Source organism: Poromitra crassiceps (assembly GCF_964638095.1).
Source record: "Poromitra crassiceps genome assembly, chromosome: 12".
Lineage (NCBI taxonomy): Eukaryota > Metazoa > Chordata > Actinopteri > Beryciformes > Melamphaidae > Poromitra > Poromitra crassiceps.
The window spans coordinates 40,368,399-40,389,161 of NC_139632.1; the positions used below are offsets into that span (position 1 = coordinate 40,368,399).

At 44.0% G+C, this 20,763-nt stretch overlaps 1 protein-coding gene across 1 annotated transcript; it reads right to left on the reverse strand.

Annotated features, from left to right (window-relative positions):
* Positions 1 to 4,818: 4,818 nt before the first annotated feature.
* Positions 4,819 to 18,217, reverse strand: pgm1 (phosphoglucomutase 1). Its single transcript, XM_083647719.1, has 11 exons — positions 17,923 to 18,217; positions 16,109 to 16,271; positions 15,082 to 15,225; positions 14,784 to 14,909; positions 14,188 to 14,378; positions 11,274 to 11,428; positions 10,473 to 10,588; positions 9,521 to 9,656; positions 8,007 to 8,190; positions 7,356 to 7,490; positions 4,819 to 5,731 (listed from the first exon to the last, which is right to left on the reverse strand). The coding sequence occupies exons 1-11, from the start codon at positions 18,166 to 18,168 to the stop codon at positions 5,642 to 5,644; spliced, it is 1,686 nt and encodes a 561-aa protein (XP_083503845.1). The 5' UTR covers positions 18,169 to 18,217; the 3' UTR covers positions 4,819 to 5,641.
* Positions 18,218 to 20,763: the final 2,546 nt, after the last annotated feature.

A 20,763-nucleotide genomic window follows, 5' to 3' on the forward strand; every position in this document is an offset into this window, starting at 1 on the left:
TTACCACCTGCACAAAGACTGCCCACCAGACAAACATATAAAATATATATATACTCAGACGACGTGCTGACGAACGAGAAAAGCGGGCGACCCCCTAAGTATGTTAGGAACGGGCCTCGGGGAAGGGGACGGCAACACAAAAGTGCCCCCACTCTTCCCACTCCCAAAGATGATCAGCCAAACCACCATCACAAGTTCACAAGTAGCAGGTTTAGTTTCAGAGCACAGCATGGCCCCAACATCAACAAATCAAACTAATCGCCAACCTTAAACTTACCTAAGAAAAGGATGGATTAAAAAAAAAATAGACACAGCTCTCACCTATAAGCTCCTACAAAATAAACATGAGAATGTTACAAAACTAAAGGGCTTCTCCCTCCTACTACTTGGGTAAGAGTTATTTAGTGTAAAATAGTATAGATTTGGAAGGTAGCTATTTACAGTTTGGACTGCACAAGTCTACCTAGACAAGGACAGCTCTTCAAGTTCTAAAGAACTACCAAAGTAGGCCTACACACAGTGCCTACCTGACAGAACAAAGAGCCATCATCGGTGGCAATGACTGCAAGGGATGGCATCCCCCAAACCCATTTTACAGTGGAGACACAGGAAGTTGGTGAAATAAAAGTTTGGTGCTATCATTCAAAACTCATTATGCTATAGCATTTAAGTGTCATGTGTTCACATCATTCCTTAGTGTGTAATTTAACTATGAGTCCACTCATTGTACTCCCAACTATGATGGCTCTCTGTTGACTCTTTGCTGTGTTCTGTCAGGTAGGAACTGTGTTTGCCTACTTGGTTCTTCAGAACTATAAGATGTGTTATCTTGGTGGACCTGTGCATCTATACTGTAAATAGCTACTTCCAGCTCTACACTTCTGTACACTAACATCTTACCCAAGTAAAGTAGGAGGGAAAAGCCCTTTAGTTTTTTGTAACATTTTCTCATGTTTATTTGGTAGGAGCTTATAGGTGAGAGCTGTCTTTTATTTAATCCATCCTTTTCTTAGGTAAGTTTAAGGTTGGGGATTAGTTTGTTGTTGGGGCCATGCTGTGCTCTGAAACTAAACCTGCGACTTGTGAACTTGTGATGGTGGTTTGGCTGATCATCCTTGGGAGTGGGAAGAGTGGGGGCATTTTTGTGTTGCGGTCCCGTTCCGAGGCCGGTTCCTAACATAATTGGGGGCTCATCCGCTTTTTTCGTTCGTCAGCACGTCGTCTGAGTATATATATATTTTATATGTTTGTCTGGTGGGCAGTCTTTGTGCAGGTGGTAAATGGTGTGCATGGAGCTGAGGAAGCTCATGGTGGTAAAGCTGGTGCAGATGTTTGTTGGAGGTGGAGCCGGTCAGAGGGGACCAGTAAGACTGAGGAGGGGTGTGACAAGGCAGGGCCGTCAGTAGCACCGTTTCTCCTCTTTCTGTGTAGACTATGCTACCCTACAAGAGTCCCGTCTCCGTACATAGACTTGCCTGTGACTCTGACTCCCAAGCCGTCTAAATCAGTGATAGACGTATTTACAAGTGTCAGAAACATTTCAAAGCCACATATTGAGAAGAAGGGTTCATCGCTTCTCGACGTCGGGGTTAGAAAGCTCGACGCTGCTCATAAATGCCTCTTTTCATCTTAAGTCTGTGCTGGTGATATTTTTTCCAGGTTAGAGCTCCCAGCCGTCGGAGCGCTCAACAGCGCCACTCTGGCCGAAAGCTCGGTAAAAAATATCACCAGCACAGACTTAAGATGAAAAGAGGCATTTATGAGCAGCGACGAGCTTTCTAACCCCGATGTCGAAAAGCTATGAACTCTTCTTCTCAATATGTGGCTTTGAAATGTTTCTGTGACACTTGTAAATACGTCTGTATCGCTGATTTAGACGGCTTGGGAGTCAGAGTGACAGGCAAGTCTATGTACGGAGACTCTTGTAGGGTAGCAGTCTACACAGAAAGAGGAGAAACGGTGCTACTGACGGCCCTGCCTTATCACGCCCCTCCTCAGTCTTACTGGTCCCCTCTGACCGGCTCCTCCAACAAACATCTCCACCAGCTTTACCACCATGAGCTTTCTCAGCTCCATGCAAAGGCACCTTGACTAACACCATTTACCACCTGCACAAAGACTGCCCACCAGACAAACATAAAATATATATATACACACACACAACGTGCTGACGAATGAGAAAAGCAGACGAGCACCCAATTATGTTAGGAACCGGCCTCGGGGAACCGGACCGCAACACAAAAGTGCCCCCACTCTTCCCACTCCCAAGGATGATCAGCCAAACCACCATCACAAGTTCACAAGTAGCAGGTTTAGTTTCAGAGCACAGCATGGCCCCAACACAACTAACCAATCAAACTAATCCCCAACCTTAAATTTACCTAAGAAAAGAAAATGATGGATTAAATAAGAGACACAGCTCTTACCTATAAGCTCCTACAAAATAAACATCAGAAAATGTTAAAAAACTAAAGGGCTTCTCCCCCTACTTTCTGCTACTTGGGTAAGTGTTATTTACAGTGTACAAAAGTGTAGATCTGGAAGGTAACTATTTACAGTTTAGACTGCACAGGTCTACCAAGATAAAGACACATCTTAATAAAGTTCTGCAGAACTACTAAAGTAGGTCTACACACAGTTCCTACCTGACAGAACACAGCAGTCAGCACAGCAGCCATCATCGTTGGGAATGAGGAGAGCAAGGGGCGACAGGATGGCATCAGCTGGCTTAAATGCTCCCCACCAGCCAATCAGCCAGCAGCAATCTGACACCTGACCAGGCCAATTAGGATGAACACCACCTGTATCTCATTTCTCAATCACACACACACAGAGGAGGAAAGGAATGATGAACACATGAGAGAAATATACAAGGACTGAATGTGAACATTAGCTTATGTAGCTAATTGAGTTTATAATGACTCAGAGCTTGGGACACCTTGTATATTAGCCTGTATTATCCCATACATGTAAAAAGCAGCTGTGATGGCAAAAATTAGGCTTACAACATATACAGTATATAAAATATGTGACTGTGTGTGTGTTTTGTACATGATTAGTTCATTAACTATGGGCTTAATTATAAATGAGTTATGACTCACTGAACGTTACTATAAAGCACACATGGGCAACATACGGCCCACTGTGTGGCCCGCGATGGAATTGCAATTTTTTTTTTTTTTTTTTACAGTGCACCTGAACGCAACATGCAAGATACCCGCTGAATAAGTGTCCAAATGTTCATGTCATTCTGGCCAATATTCTTCTGTTATAGCATTTCAGTCTGGAATATGGAATATCTTTCAATAATCTTTATGACTAAAAGGCCAAAAGTAATCTCATGTGTAAGAAATGGCTGTTCTACATTGAGGTAGAAATTTAAATAATTAACTTGTTGGTTTTGGATTTATTTAGCTTCAAGAGTGCATGTTCGTGTGACCCTCAACACAAGCTTTGAGAATCCCGGCCACTTACTGATACTTATGCTTAAATTAACCCACTCATATTCTGGTTTATTTCAAGAAAAACATTTCGGATAGTGGAAATTCTAATTGGCTGGTAACTTTAAAATCTAGCAGCCATATTGGCAGGTGGTGAAAAAAGTAAATTTCAAGCCCTGCAGGGAGAGTGTGGTGACATAGGAGTGAGTGAGAAAAGGATCAAATATTGGTGGTTAAGACTGAATAATGACATCACAACTGTTAATTTAAAATTAGTTATTCCTCTAAACCTGGCTTCAAATGCCCGCGCTGGCGCCGTTCAGCCCTCAGCAAAATCTGGTAGCGAGGACTTTTTTTGTGGCCCTATCATCAAAGTTGCCCATCCATTACGGCATGACAATATTTGTTCGGCCCCCGGCAACAATCTGGATTTCTCATGTGGCCCCCCATGAAAAATAGTTGCCCACTCCTGAGCTATAGCGACTAAGTAGCCTACTTGCGCATGCACATTGCTGCAGGAACTCAATTCATTATTTTATAGTATTGCGCTAAACTATTAACCATAGTTGTGTCCTGGAAGCTTTTTGCTGGCACCACATAGCCAATATAGTCCCATATTTATGATGTTTCATGTGACATAAAATGCGTTGAAATGTAGTTTTCGTGTAGACCAGATTTCAACTCTCAGTTACACAATAAATTGGACAAATGCCAAATCACACACTATCAATATTGCCTCTATATCAAGCTACAATAATGTTTTAACAATATGATGAACCAAATTGTGTTTTTTGACACGTTGACGTAACCGCATTTTAGCCGGTTGAAAAGAGGGTGAAATTAGGTCTTAGACGTTTAAACCCAATATCACCCAGATTTAAACTAAAAATCAACGTTGAAAAAACGTTTTGGGCTCGCTGGGTAAGGTTAACGCCAGCTAATGTTGGTAATGGTACCATGAGTATATGGCATGCATAGGCTAGCTATTTTTGTAGTCTGTAACGTTGCTGATGTAATGGAAGTCAGGTGCAAATAAATAAAACTTAAAAAACCTAAAACCTTTGAGAAAAATAAACACACTTGACAAAACGCACTTCGCTCTTCCTCTCTCTAGAGGACACTACATCCACCCAGAAAAAGTTCAGCCCTCTTGAAATTTCTGTCCATCAAAACGGCTGAGCATCGATATAGTTTATTTTACCATAAAATAAACTTTTGCAGGAAAGGTATAACTTTACTTTAAGTATCTGCGAGACGTGCGAGTAGTGTGTGTACATACATGAAGTATGTGTATATGTATGAATATATAAATCATTTTCCTATCAGTTTGCCATTGGATACTGTGCAACCAGGAATAAAAACAACACAGATTTCAAACATTATGTAGGGTTGTTTTATTCATGGTGGATGTGTTAGTCCTCAGGGCTTTAAGTGTGTCTTTGTTCAGGCTGTGAGGCTGATTGGTGATTTTGGCGGGTGGAGGGAGGGATGGCACCCAGTCAGTAAGTGGGACAGAGAGGACAGGGGTGAAGTTGCCCCTAGGTGCTGATTTGTGGTCAGTTTGACAGTTTCTCCACATAGCACTGAAGTTTAGGAACAGACCTGGACGTTAACATAGTTGAATACGGTTTCAGATACTACATGAGGCACACTTGATTTAATTTGCCAGTTGCTGAATCAGCCTCAAATGGGAGATACACTGCAAAAAAATATCCGCCTTCATTTATTTAGTCTAGTTTTGAGTCTTAGCATTTTGTTTTCCTTAGAACGCGTCAAGAAAGTAAGCTCATGTGTTTCCAGTGCAGTTTCACCCGTTTTGTGCATTATTCAACAAGTGACAATATCATGAAATAAAGAAAATCCCAGTAACCGACTAAAGTCAAGACAATTTATCTCACCCCTCTGGCTCTCACGTTTTAAGTAAAAAAGTCACATTTAAAGACTCAACACTAGACTGAAAGAGTCTTGTCAAGATGGACTTCTTTCTTTCAATGTACGACAAATCAAGAGCTGCTCATGTTATGTTCTTGTATTCAACATGCGTTCCACTGCTGTTTGGTCCAGAGGACCGGGGGGAGCTGGAGCCAAGTCGGCATTCAAGGGCGGCTTCACCCCGGAGAGGACGGAGGCATCCTGGGAGGTATCCTGTTGCCGGGGGTGACGGAGGTATCCTGTTGCCGGGGGTGACGATGGCAGAGGAATCATGTGATGACAGTGGGGCCGGTGCGTCCAGTCCTCTCCTGCAGCTGAGAGATCTTCAGAGCGATGTCTACCAGGGGAGCCAGCATCACCTGCACACACACACACACACACACCCACTTAAACATCAATTTCAGGGACTTCCTCCAGCCGCAGGTAGGCGACGGCGTGAAAGTGAAAAATGTCATTTTTTCCAACCCAAACATGAGGATATTGGTGCATAATTAAAATATGGTGCTTCTGTAGGAGGGTAACACTTCAGAACTTCTCTACTCAAATACTTGAGAAACATCCTGGCCGGAGATCTGAAATGGCTAGAGGTCTGCCACCAGAAAGGGATTATTCTCTAGTAGTGGTTCTCAACTTTGGGACTGAGGTTTCATGAAAGACACAATTTCCAAATCGACGTATGTGGATTATGAAAAGAAGCTTTTCCCTTTCTCCCTTAGACCTGTTCATATCTAAACATAAACCCACCTGGGCTGTAAATCAAACCTACCCAAAGTCAGCTCACTGACTCTCAAACCCAGGGCCCATTCATCTCTCCAGTTAAGATTGTGAAGCAATATTGCTCGTCTTATCTAGTCATGGAAGGCGTGTAAGCATCGAGCAGGACCATGCAAAGTAAATGGACTCGAGTAGAAGTTTGTCACTTGTTCCTCTCTCTTCTTTCTTTCTTACACTCCATCACTTCTGAATGGCTTGTGACCAAAATGACTTTACGAAGTGTCAAGCGGGACCTCTCAATCTTATGTTTCCCTGAGGCCGTTTTCCTTCTCTTCATAAGCAGCCATAACTCAAGTCTTAGCCAAACATCCCCATGAACAAGATGGCCGGCCCGGAGTAGAGCGATCCTTCCAGCCAGGCTGAAGCCTTTTTGAGGCCCATTGCCTTCGACAGCAGAACAGAACTTGGACCGGACCAGAGCAGGAATGCTTCAGCTCACATGGAGGAAACATGACGGCTCCCTCGACCCTCATTCACTATCGCTTTCATATGCAGCTTTTAACTCCAATAATTGCTGGACTACTACTCAAGACCCTCACCTGTTTTTACACATACTTATCTGCTGCACTTTCATGCCTTAAGGCATGGAAAATGCAAAGATGTGGCACAAGGAAGCTCAGCAGGCCAAAAAGTGCCCCTGTCTATTCTTGAAGATGTACATTGTTTGTTTAACGATTGCAGTAGAGATGTACTTTACTTTGTAATTAAAATCTGTCTATAAGTATCCAAGAAGCTCATTTTTTCTCTTGTCTGATGCCTCAAGGCATTACAGACATTTTCAGTGTTTATCTTCCCTGCATAGCAGCACCCTTCTTAGGTCCATACCAGTGGGTATTTGGGTAAGCTCTCAGGTTTTCCCATTAATACGCAGAAGTAATCCTGAAAGCTGTAGTTCCTCGAATGGCCACTTGAGGCAGGACTCCAATAGCAGGCGGAGTTGCGGCTCTGGGAAACGGCCATCTCATGTGAGCTACGCAGAAAACACTGCTGCAAAACGTGAGGCCAAAAAATAGTGGATGGGTTTATTATTTAGGTCAGTGGCCCATACTGGCTGACCAATACTAAGCTTAGTCAAGTTTAGTCAAACCTTTCAGTGGGGAAACAAAATTCTGCATCTCATGAATGTCTATTCTCCTCAATCTGATGGCATCATCTGTCTGGTCTGTCTCTCACTGGTTCTAGCTGGCTGAGTTTAGCCCTTGTCCTGACCTGTGGGTCCAGGTAAATCTTCTGGGGGTCCTTCTCATAGCTGTCTATGTAGAGCCTGACGGTTGCCCCGGCGCTGCCTGTACCGCTGAGACGGAAAATAATCCTTGAACCGTCAGCAAAGATGATCCTCAGGCCCTGAGACAGAGACAGAGAGGTGGAAGGAGAAGTGGATGTAAATGCAAGGGGAAAGAAAATGCGCAGGTATGAGGTGCAGTAACACTTACACTGCTGCACGCTGATAATTATGCATAACCTGTAATCTAGTACAGGTATATGATTCTGTTATAGATCAAAACTTCATTTTATGAATAACACCATTTCTATTAAAACTCCACTTTCAACATACTTATCTTGGAATCAATTCAATGTGTAAATTCCATCTAGGACCATCATGTAGGTAGGCAAATGCTAAATGACCTAGCAATTAAACTGAACGATAACATTATTTTTTTTCTCTTTGTTTTCACATTTTTGTAGATTGTTAGTGACTTCTTTCATTAACTGAATTGAAAGAGGACTGAACAGAACCTCCTCAAGTGAGTCTGGGCAGAAGACTAAAACAAAAAGTGCTGACAGATTTGGGGAAAGAGGATGAAAGCAGAATGGAAAACAATATAATATTGCAAAGTGTTGTGCTTTGCAGGCTCTCACCTGGTTCTTGGACACACTTCCGTCCACAGGGTCTGTGTAGGCAAAGTTGTCAGCGATAGCCACCTCATACGTCTTGTCGCCCGATGACAACTTCTTTCCCACAAAGGCCGGGTCGAACATAGTGGTCTCCAGATCCTTGATCATCTTGTTGGCAGCGTCTGAATCAACCTCCTCATAATCATACCTGATGGGCAAAGCAATTTAGAGAGAAAGTGTGGCGTCAGCGGAGGACCAAAATGCCAATGAACAGCCAGGAAGGGGTCTCGCGCTACTTTTGAATGCTAAAATAAAGCTGATAATGTACAATTTGATTAAAAAAAAAAAAAAATCAAAGTACAACACAAACTGTCCATTCTGCTGCTTAATCCAGGGCCTTACTTCCTGGAACTCTTGAGAGTAAAAAACTGGTCCATTGGAGTGAATGGAGATGTCTCCGGGGCGGCTGTAGCTCAGGAGGTAGAGCGGGTTGTCCACTAATCGCTTTGGATAAAAGAGGTCGGTGGTTCAATTCCCGCTTCTTCTAGTCTGCATGTCGAAGTGTCCTTGGGCAAGATACTGAACCCCAAATTGCTCCTGATGGTGTGCCAGCACCCTGCGTGGTAGCTTGCCGCCATCGGTGTATGAATGGGTGAATGTACCTACTGATTGTAAAGCGCTTTGGATAAAAGCGCTATATAAATGCAGGCCATTTACCATTTACCATTTATCTCTTCTATATACTGTACATGGCTCTGCTGATGGGGAATGAATGGTTGAACGAGGCTGAGGCAAAAATATATATTCGTGAGCTTGTTAATTTCGGGATGGAAATGCTCACATTTTGGCCATAAGAGTTGGAGCAAAAATATGTGAACAAATGAAATCCATTGCAAATAAACTGTATTTGAAAAGTCAAACTAAACTGTGTGAACGCCACCCTCCTATAGGAGCTCATGCTGTCAAGGGGCAGCAGCATCTCAGAGTAGGAGTGCTGCTTATCTTGGATCAGTTTGATCTCCAGAAGATAATTCATTCATGGTCAAGGGCCTCCATCAGCACTTCAACTACCTCCAAGCAGTTGCCATTTTTGATTTTTTTTGCAAAGCATGGGCTTGCATTTTTTTTTTAAACCAAACATTACACTTATCCTGCATGAATCCTCTCATTTTAAGAGATCTTTAAAAAGTTATTTACCACAAATTTGCTTGCTATTACATGACAATACTCATTTTTCAGAGGGATAGCCTTGAACGGCTGTACTGTAAATACAGAACCTCCCAAGGCTTTCATTTACTGCATTTCTATTAGTTAGCACTAGAGGGAGCCACAATACCACCAGTAGAACTGTACTGACCCAAATCCCTTCAGTACATCTTCTGAGTGGGTGTTCTTAAAACCTTTTCATCCGAACCAAAATGTAGTCATGGACGATGGTGATGATGGTGTGTGTGTGTGTGTGTGTGAACAATATGGGTGCTCTTGGGAATGGTGACCCCCCTGAAATACCCCTCAACCTGGAGTTGATTTGTGCTAACCTGGTGAAGAAGTTCCTGCCAAACTTCTGCCAGTGGTCCTTCATGATCTCCTCTACACTCTGTTTCCTGGTGGCCAAGATTGACAGCCATGCAAGCACCGCCCACAGGCCGTCCTTCTCACGGATATGATCAGAGCCTGTTTGGTGAGCAGAGGGAGAGATCGTTGGTACATCCCATTTTCTCGTAATTGCGTCCACGTTTCCCTCGCACGCGTCTTAGTCCCTCCCACAGAGGAAACCATGCGAGGACAGAGGAAACAAGAAAGTATTTAGGCGAGTCCGACTCCACTCGAGTCCGAGTCGTGGACACATTTTCAGGACTCGTGACAGGCAGGACGTTACACAGGCGCAAGCAAACATTAACAAGGGTTTCCGACTTCCAATCCATTTAGGTGTTCCAGTGCCGGGGCTCTCGTTAATGTTTTGCTTGCACCTGTGTTACTTCCTGCCTTTTAGACACAAAATGGTTGAGGCGAAAAAGGCTAATGGCTTGTCCCTCTGAGCAGGGATAAGAGCTTTCAGGATCCAGGAGATATCACATAAGAGATAAGAGAAATGGGATGTACCCTGTGTGTGTGTGTGTGTGTGTGTGTGTGTGTGTGTGTGTGTGTGTGTGTGTGTGTGTGTGTGTGTGTGTGTGTGTGTGTGTGTGTGTGTGTGTGTGTGTGTGTGTGTGTGTGTGTGTGTGTGTGTGGTGGCTACAGACATGTGCAAGCCAGCAAGCCTCACCAGAATAAGTTGTCTAACTGCCTGTTATGAATCACAAAACACTCACTTCCCTCCGTGCAGGACCACAGCTATGTGAAATACTACTAGACACTGCCATTGCAATCATGTGCTGCAGCAAGGCTTCATTCCACCAGTGGTACCCAATTGTATTTACTGGCAGATGTGTTATGGTATTTTCTTCTACTGGAGTTTCGAAGATATAAAGCTGGTGGAATTTCCCTCACCAGTGCCGAAGCTCTCCTCTCCACATAGTGAGAGTTTGCCAGCATCCATCAGATTCCCAAAGAACTTCCAGCCGGTGGGAGTCTCGTACAGCTGCATCTGCAGGGCTTTAGCCACACTGGGACACACACACACACACACGCACACACGCGCACACACACACACACACACACACACACACACACACACACACACACACACACACACACACACACACGGAAAAGATGAGTCTGTGACTCACGGGCCCTTCAAATAGGGTTGTGTTTACCATGTAAGTCCATATGAACGGGCCCCCCTTGTGTTGTATTCATGTGGATGAAATATGTTAATATATTGTAATCTTACCCGTATAGAATTTTTCATAGTCATTTTATAATATGTCTGAGGAAAATGTTGATATTCCCAACAGTCTCATATTTTTTCCTCTGTAATTATGCCTTTGCGTTTCCTGCATTCACGTAGCTAGCCGCTCGCTAGCTAGCGTTAGCTAAATTGTTCGGTGGCTTCTAGTCAACTGCGCATGCTCACGGCGTGACCACTTCAATGCAGAGTATGTCGTGTACACGACTTACCAACACGTAAACCCGAGTTCACGTCATCCACTTGAAGGCAAGTTCATGAGTTCAGTCCTCAAAATGTGCAATGAGCAAAATAATGCAGTGTTGCCCTGGGACTCCGGTTCATTCAAACTACCACTTTTTGGGGGGGGGGAGGATTTAGCCCACGGCTCAGTGTGGGTCTGGAGTCTCGACCCCCATCACTTGGGAAACACTGAACAAGCCGATATGCAGCGTGTGTCTTACTTGTCGAGGGCTCCACTGGTGGGCATGCTGCGGGCCAGTCCTTTGACGCCAGTCTTCTGGAAGTACGGGATGCTGGTGATGTTGGCTGCGATGACGGCCACAGAGTCCGAGGGGTTCACGAAGAAGCCGTGCTTTCCTAGCACCATGTTGCGATCCTGATAGAGGAGGTAAAGAGAGGGCTCAGAAATCACACGCAATATTCACGATCGCTAGCATTTCCCAGCTAGGTTCTCAAACAGGGTGGTTGAGTGAGTCAGGGATATTTAAAACGGAAGAAGGCCTGGATACAAGCCCCCACGGCAAGAATGCATCTTCCCTACTGAAGTGTCCTTGAGCCAGGCACTGAATCACTAGCCTGGGGATGGATGAATTCACTCAGTATGGCTCCCAGGCTGAAAATCTATCAGCAGACAAATAACAGTTAGCTCAAAACATGTACTGTTTGCATTAAAGGATGCACCAAAGTCAAAATGAGTTCAATTCAGCCTCACTCTGGGACCAAAGCCCATTATGTGTTTTTTTGACCCCATTTGGCCCATTAAAGACTAATAATACGTTCTTTATGTGGGGTGACATCATAGATTCAAATCTAGTTCATGAACTTTATCATGTCATCCCTTTTCTCTCTGCTGCCACCTGTCCCTCATATACCATCTGCAGTGTTGGGCAAGTTACTTTCAAAATGTAATATACTACATATTACTAGTTACTTTCATTTGAAAGTAATGCGTTACTTTACAAAATTACTGTCTGTGTAGAGTAACTCGTTACTTATTACACTACTTTTGCATTACTTTCACTAAAACAACAGCAGCAGCAGAATGACATCGCTGCCCCGGAACCATCCTGAAAAATAATTTCAATTGCCTTGAAGTCAGTGTAAACAATCCAAAATTCTAAATGTTATTCTTTTCCTTTGTTATTGTCATCTATAGTGGTTATTTGCATAAAAACACACAGTTTGATTAGGAAATTATTGTATCTTTACTTAACACATTGACTGCCAGCCGTTTTTTTCTTGCTGTAGGTAGCTTCTGCCAAGCCGTTTTTTGAGGATTGTGGCTCATTTTACAAGAGCCGAGGATTATTTTCTGCTTGGAGTTTGTGAACATACAATATCTCAAAAGTACTAATAGAATGTGTACTTTCTCTGTCTAAAAGAGTTAGTTTGTAGAGTTAGTAGTTATGTAAGCATTAGCAGTTGAATACAGCATGGTTTTAGCGTCAGAAAAAATATTCAGAGATAAACGGCTTTTTGTGAAATTCGATAGAACTGTCACTTTAACCATTCATTTTTGGCTCTCTCTCTCTCTCTCTCTCCCTCCCCCTCTCGCTCTCTCTCTCTCTCTCTCTCTCCCTTCCCCTCGCTCTCCCTCCCTCTCTCTCTCTCTCTCTCTCTCTCTCCCTCCCTCTCGCTCTCCCTCCCTCTCTCTCTCTCTCCCTCCCTCTCGGGAGGGAGACGCACTAGGTTTAATCCTAGTGAGAGGGGGAGAGGGAGAGAGAGAGAGAGAGGGAGGGAGGGAGAGAGAGAGAGCGAGAGAGAGAGAGAGAGAGAGGGAGAGAGCGAGAGGGAGAGTTGCTTCAACTCCTCCCTCCGTGGGCGTTCTTCTTGGCTGCAGCGGCCGTCACAGTCTCAGTGCTTTGCTGCTGTCCTGTGCCTGTCTGCACGGCCGCTGTTTGAGGAAGTCGGCATGGACTCGCTCGCTTCTTGGAGTTTTGGTTGAGAGAAGCTTTTGCGATTCTGGTCATATTTATGCTGCGTGTTTCAAAGTGTGTTCCAACTGTAATCTATTATGTAAATTTGCAATCCCGCATCGCCAGCAATCAGCGCGAAAAAGAAAGCGTTTTCCCCCATCCATTTTCATGAGAATGGCTGGGGTGAGAATGGCGTGACAAGTTAAAAAAATGCTTGCCTTCCTCTAGTCAGGAGAGCACTGTTGCCACTTAGTGGGTCGGTGGAATGGGTTGTAAACGTTCGGTGGCTCCAATAATTATATAAGAGATGTAAAAGGGTTAGATGCACATCCCACGGTCAAAAAAAAAAAAATCATTTTTTTGACGACTCAACTCGTCGTTGGCAGTGAACAGCTGGATTGTGTTTGACGACTCAACTCGTTCTTGGCAATTAACGTGTTAAATATGTGCTCTGATTTTTTTAAAGTAACTCAATAGACGGGTTTCTGTGCAACGTCATCACATAGATGTGCGCGCATCGCCGGGGTAGAAAGCCGCTCCACACATTAGACATGTATGCTCCACACACTTGTTTGAGTTGACTGCTGCCTCGTCTGGAAAGCAGACGAGAGCAGCCGAGCGCAGTCAGGTGAGGCGTCAACAAGTCGAACACCCCCGCAGCACACTCACTGCTGCTTTTCTTCTTCTACAGTTTTGTTTAACAGCGGTTTGTAAACAAATTAAAACATGCATTAGCGCCACCCACACAAACTGCTCAATGACCCAGCCCTTCAGATTACTTATTTTATTGTTAATGTAGGCATTACAGGTGGTATTTATGTAAAATGTAGAGTGACAGCTTGGAATAGATATAAAATTGAAGTTTCTACACTTCACTGTGGGTTTGTGATGCACCTGTGTTGAACCAATGGCCGATCAGCTCGATGCGTTTCTCATCATCCTCAGTCCCTGCGCGATGCGTTTCTCGTCATCCTCTGTCCCTGCGCGATGCACGCACCCACTAACACCCACTGTTTGTATACAAGAAACCCGTCTATTTGTAACTTGAGTTACTTGACAAAGTAACTGGTATCATATTACTAAGATCCTATAAGTAATAAGTTATATTAGTGAGTTACTGCTAAAAGTAATATGTAATATGTTACTTTTGTAATGAGTTACCCCCAACACTGACCATCTGTATGTGAATAAAGTCTCTTCCAAAGAAAAGCTGACTTACACCGTCACCATCGAAGGCGGCTCCTAAGTCATACTCTCCTCCCTTCATGGTGTTGACCAGGTCGGCGGCGTAGGTCAGGTTGGGGTCAGGGTGGTGGCCCCCAAAGTCCTCCTGGGGGACACAGTTGACTGCCGAGCTGACAGGAGAACCCAGCTCTTCACAGACTATCTTTTTCACATAAGGACCGACCACTGGAAAGAGAGGGGAAACGTGTCACTCAAAGGGGAGCAATGTGCGTTTGCTTTTGCGACAGCCTCGAGAAGCAAAGCAGCCTCGCCCACACAAATCTTAACGTTATCCGTCAGCAATTCGGTCCGTTTTCTGCCAGCTAGTTGAATTCAACACACGTGGGTCAGGATCTGTATCGTTAACGTTATTTGTGTTCTTTTTCAATAGTCGACTCACTGCTTCAGTCGCCTGCCTCTGTGCAGTCGTATCCACACCCGCTGGTGTATCACATGCAGAGTGCAGCTGTCCTTGTAAATGTGCATTGCAGCAGCGCAGCCAAACAATCCGCGATTACTCGTTCATAATAGTACTACATCCCTAAATGCACAGGTTCGAGTTCTATCGGCTGAAGTTGTGCTGTTCCATACCTCCGTGCATAGCATCCAGGCGGACGTTAATGTGATTGGCTCCAGAGAGAAGCTCCTTCAGTGCCGTGAAGTCAAAGATGTCCCTCAGCATCTCACCATAAGCCTCCACAGAGTCCACAATCTCCACTGAGACGAGGTCAAGAGGAAGCAGAACACAATTCAACTAGCAGGAGGTGTTGAGATCAAACATTTGGGGAGAGGAAGATGAGCGAGACCAAATTATGAAAAATTATGATAAGTAAAAAAACGTTTACAATATTGATTGCTGAAAAGTGTGGGACTGTCTGTGTCACTGTACCTGTGAAGGGCTTGAACGTGTCCACCTCAAAAGTCTGCTTGCCAATCTTGGATAGGTCCACTTTCAGCTCTGGGCAGATATGATATTCCTGTAGGCTTTTGCTGATGTCAAAGATTTTGTTTGTGATGCCCTCTGGGGCAGGTCCTGAAGGCAACACAACAAGGTAGAGGGGAGGGTTAGGAGATTACAGACTTTTTACTTACAGACACAGTATAGCCACCAGTGAAATCACACTAGATATAGCTTTTCTGCTTATAGTTATTTGATAAAAAATTATAATACAAAACATCTGGAAAAAGACGATTAGATGCAGAAAGTGTGTGTGTGTGAGGGGGGGGGGGGGGGTTAGTAGTCTACTGCATTGGTTCCCAAAGTGTGGTCCGCGGACCACTGGTGGTCCACAAGGCTCCGAGAATTGCAATCTTTTTTTTTGACAGACAACCGTTTTCACATACACATTAACCCTGATGAGTAGCCGGATTGGTCCGATTTTTGGAAACATCGCGATATTTGGGAAATATCACAATTTTGAACATTTACTTTCAGAGGCTGCAGCAGGCTCAGTTTTAAAGCCAGAGTGAAGTTTCTGGTATCATATGAAACTAGAAGACCTGAGGAATCGATTTGTACCAACCATGACATGCTAGCTTGTCAGGAAGGTATAAATAACACTCCAAAGTTAGGCAAAATTTTGGCGAGGGGAAAAAAACATTTTCAAAGGGCTCCTCTTTTTCACAGCCTAATGTTGGCAGGTGTGTGTGTGTGTGTGTGTCCGTTTTGAACCATGCAGCTACTAGCCTTATATTGTTATTTAGCCTTTCTGCTGCTATTGCATGGTTAAATCAGCAAATGTTATGGGGGGGGGGGGGGGGGGGGGGGGGGGGGTTGGTTGGATATACGCAGTGGAAGTGGTCCCTGGGAAATGTAGTTTGGTACGTAGTGGTACTTGGTCGGAAGAGTTTGTGAACCCCTGGTCTACTGCTGCGCATAGTATCTCCTTACACCCCCTTGGCTACAGTACTCTCACCTCCACTGGCGATGTTGTACTTGATGCCGAAGTCTCCGTTGGGGCCTCCTGGGTTGTGGCTGGCTGTGAGGATGATGCCGCCCACTGCATTGATCTTGCGGATCACACAGGAGACTGCTGGAGTGGACATGATGCCATTCTGACCAATCACCAGGTGGCCAATCTAGAGACAAAACACATAGGCCACACACACACACACACATGCAGAGGAAGGGAGGGAGGGATGATACAATATTAATCTCTGACATTGTGTTGTTGGTGGCTTCTACTTTGAAAACCCTCTTAGTATATCAAGGGACTCTTTCTGTCTATTTGAACATACAATGCCTATCTCTCTGTGTACACATAAATGAGCATGCGGATGCTCTGTGGGCGCTCCTGGCTGCAGTTCAGTTTCCCTTCTGCCCCATTTCGTAACCTCAACCACTAGTGGGGGGAATTGCAAAACTAACCCAGATCAGATCCTCTTTGGGCAACTTCTCATCCTACTCATCATTCAAGTGTTCTTGCAAGACGGTGAAATCCTATCCTTCCTTGCTATAAGAGCAACAACGTATTAAACATCCAAACAAAACGTTTATTTTGTGCAAGTGTGCACTATTCATTCATTTCCATTTCTATATTTGAACATGCAGTGCCCATCTACTCTCTCTGCTGTCACTGAGACCACATGCGAACGTGACTGGCTACACGTTGCACGTCACGCCCCCCTTTCGCCTGGTGGGAGGCCAGGGAGGGAGCCAGTGGCGGGCATGATGCATCACAGCTCATTATGAAACAGCACAACGTTAGACTATGTAATGCTTCCTATTGCAACAATAACCCTGACTGTGGAAACCGTGTTGTGGCTCGTTTGTGAAATTGTGCAAATTGTGAAATGCTTTTAAATAGGCCTAAAGAGTGGGCTTCTAATCTGAAGGAGATGTCGGGAAGTGTCATTGGGTGAAATGCCAAAGGTAACCGATTTACATGCAAGTGACCTCGGTGTACTTTACCGAAAATATCACCGCGGTCAAATTGGCACTAGGAAAATTCCGGGGACCTATCACGTTAACATTCACAAGAGTCTGCAGGTCTGCAGGACGTTATGCAAAACGCAGAATATTTTCTTGCAAAAAGCTGGCTAAACGAATACAGTATTAGATCATGTAAGTGTAACAGACCAGCAAAGCACACCATCCCCGTTTCAACACTGTGCTCAAGGCTTGCGACGGTCGCAAAGGATGAAACAATGCATCGTATAGATCAGCAATATACACGCTTGTTACATATTGTATCACTGCCATAATAGAATGGCTAGCCATACAATAATGGATTCCGCTTAGTCTCAGCTCCGATTGGTTGATTAATTACTATTAATAAAACTACAACACTAATGACTGATAATCACCTCATATCGGTAGACCACTCGCGTTGCCCAGCAACGACTTTATTGAACAACTGTTCAGTGTGAAAACTCAGAGTACCTGGTTACTTACTTCGTGACATTTATTACAGCAACACTCATATGCATGTTGTTTCTTTGAAGCAATGCTCTGTTGCCGCAGTTTTATAAAAGCAATAAGTCCATGGATCCTGTGTAAACAAACTATCAAGAAGAGTGCAACAGTGTGTAGCTAGCTCAGCTGTCACTGCTGTGACAGAAAGTTGTATTCCTTGACAGCTAGCGAGACGTTAGCTTGCTAGCTGAAGCTGATGCTAAGCGGGGGAGAGAGGAGGCTAGGACAGGACAGGGGCAGTTTTCATAGCAACACACACACCATGGCAGGGCAGGACTTAAAGGGGTACAATGAATAAAGCCTTTTCCTACTGACCCCGTTGGCAGCAGCAATCTGGACGATCAACTGAATGGCGTCTTTCATGAAAAACCTGCCATCTCCTCCCACCACCAGACTGGCCGCCTGGCGCTCGGCAGGCTCGATGACAGAGATGGTGCTCTGAATGAAGTTCTCCGCATAGTGCTGGTTCTGTTGGAACACCGTCACCCTCTTCCTCAAGCCGCTCGTACCGGGCTTTTGGTCCAGGTAGGGCTTGGTTTGCACTACTGTTATTTTCACCATTTCCCCCCCAATGAGCTGCTAGCCGCCCCGTGTGATGATCCGCAGTCTGCCTCGGTGCAGCAGGCGAATGCAAGAGCAGAGCAGCCACACGTCACGTAGCCTGCACACACCGGGCAACTCCCCCCTCACACGGTAGACCCGCCTACTCAGTTTAAAGGGCGAGCACAGGGAGGCGTGATTTCTATTCGCACATAGGATAAGCAATAACCACGCCCTGTGGCGCCGAGATTGGCCAGGAGCATTGAAGCTTGGGACTAAAGCACCTGGGGTTTTTCATCTTTTAAAATAAAGATGTTTAAAAAAACTATTGCTCGTTACATTTTGTGTGCTGTACCTTTTCTCTGGGTAAGAATTGAGCTTGAAAAAATATGATACATTATATTATATGAGCTATGAACGTGAACACAACACCGTTTATATTATTGCATGTTTTTGTAGATTGTGTACATTGTGTAGATTACAATTATTATGCTTATTATTATTATTACTATGCTAAGGAAGGTAGGTGACCATAATTCATTTCAATGTCCGCTGCCCCCCAGTGTTGCTCCTGGCCAATCCGGGCGCCACAGGGCATGGTTATTGCTTATCCTATGTGCGAATAGAAATCACGCCCCGCCTACTCAGTTTAAAGGGCGAGCATAGGGAGGGAGAGTCGTTTCTCAACATCATGAATGACAGACAGGTTGTTGCAGTTCCCCCCATTTTTATTCAGTCTTGTCCTGGGTATGCTAAAACAAGGGGGGGGGGTAATAATTTGGCAGCAGGGTGGCCTGGTTAAAAAGGCCATTGGAAATGGTTCAAGGCAAGCCTTGAGCAAGGCAATGAATGTATCTCCATGGAATTTCAATTTTGCAAAGTTGACATAAAAATGATTTTGAAATACCCCCATTATTCTATTCTATTACGAGATGGCAAAATGCAGAATAACACAAGAGACATGTTGTGAAATAGTTCAGATCAGGCCACTGTTGTTTGCCTATTGCGTGTGTCACAGAGTGTGTTTGATCCCCACCTCAAGTAGACCTGTCACAATATTGGTGTCTGACTGAATTTCTAATAACATGCTGTGACAGAAAAAGGTCTACACAGTATCTCTATGTCTAGTTGTCCTTTATCCTCGTAGACCTAGTTACTCATTTTGAGATCAAGGATCTCCTAGGAGGCCTAGGCAGCAACATTTTTTTTGTGCCATTTCCAAGCACAAATAATCTCAACACATTCATCCAATTGGCATAGCTGAGAATGTACAATGTCAAAATCGTTTTTATTCCTCAACAGCCTGAAGAGCTAAGATGCACAGCAGTACACAGCAAGAGCAATGAGTCAATTTACTCTCAATTCACTCAATTCTGTCAAAGTAAACTGCAATTTATTGACAGATGATTGATTCCTCTCTCACATTTTTTTGTCACTATTAAAGTTCTCTTTTATATGACTGTGATTTCACACTCGGGAATTTGTAATAAAATCCACTGCACGAAATGAAAGTGAATTGAACTTTCCAAAACAGAGTGCTTCTAAAAATTACAACAAATTAAATCATATTTACAACTAATTCTGAAAGAATTCAAAATTGCAAGGACAGTCTCACAAAGTATATGCCAATTGACTCACAGTCCTGGAACTAAGCCAAGGGTTCCCAAACTTTTTTGGCTTGTGACCCTATTTTTAAATCTAGGGTCCCGAGACATTTCAAATTCCGGTAGACCATCGATAATATCATCAGTGACATCGTCAGTGATGTCACATAATGCTTATTTTTCCCCCACAGAATTCTGACTTTAATCTAAAAATTCTGCCTTTAATCTCAGAATTCTGAGCCATCAGAATTCTGACTTTATTCTCAGAATCCTGATTTAAAGTTATAATTTAAAAGATTTTCATTAAAAAAAAAGAGTCACTCACAATGTTGATTGAGGCTATGTCCATTTGGATGAAGCCATTGCAGTATATAGTGACATTATATTTTTTGGATCTCACCTGCAATTACCACCCACCACCATAGGTGTCACCCAAGAGAACAAAACTGAAATCTTAGAGATGATCACTTTAAACTAAAAAAAATAAAAAAAAATCGCAAGTGACCCTAATCATCTTCGGTTATATTAAATTGTGTGGTGTGTTTTTTTTTGTTTTGTTTTTTAAGAAATTTCAGGCGACCCTATTTGAATTCCAGGTGACCCCACTTAGGGTCGCGACCCTAAGTTTGGGAACCACTGAACTAAGCCCTTCCTAAACTCAAATAAACAAACTACTCCAACCAGGCAAGCTCTGTGCTCTGTGTTGAGAAAGGAAGAGCAGACAGGGGTGCGGGAGATTAAATAAGTGTCACATGTCATGTGACATTTAGTTAGCTGGCTCTACTGTTTCACCAGAGAAAGTCAAAGGGCATGATAATGGCCTTAGATATATAAATAGGAGGTCAAGACTGCCGTCAGCTGGAAAGGCCAAGGGCGAAGTTTAGACCTGAGCGCAATGCAGAGGAATGTGTTTCACTGCCAACTCAATATCCCCAGAGAGACAGATAGATAGACAGCCAGCAGCCTACAACAGTGACTATCAGTGACTGTGTTTACATACAGGCTGCAACTG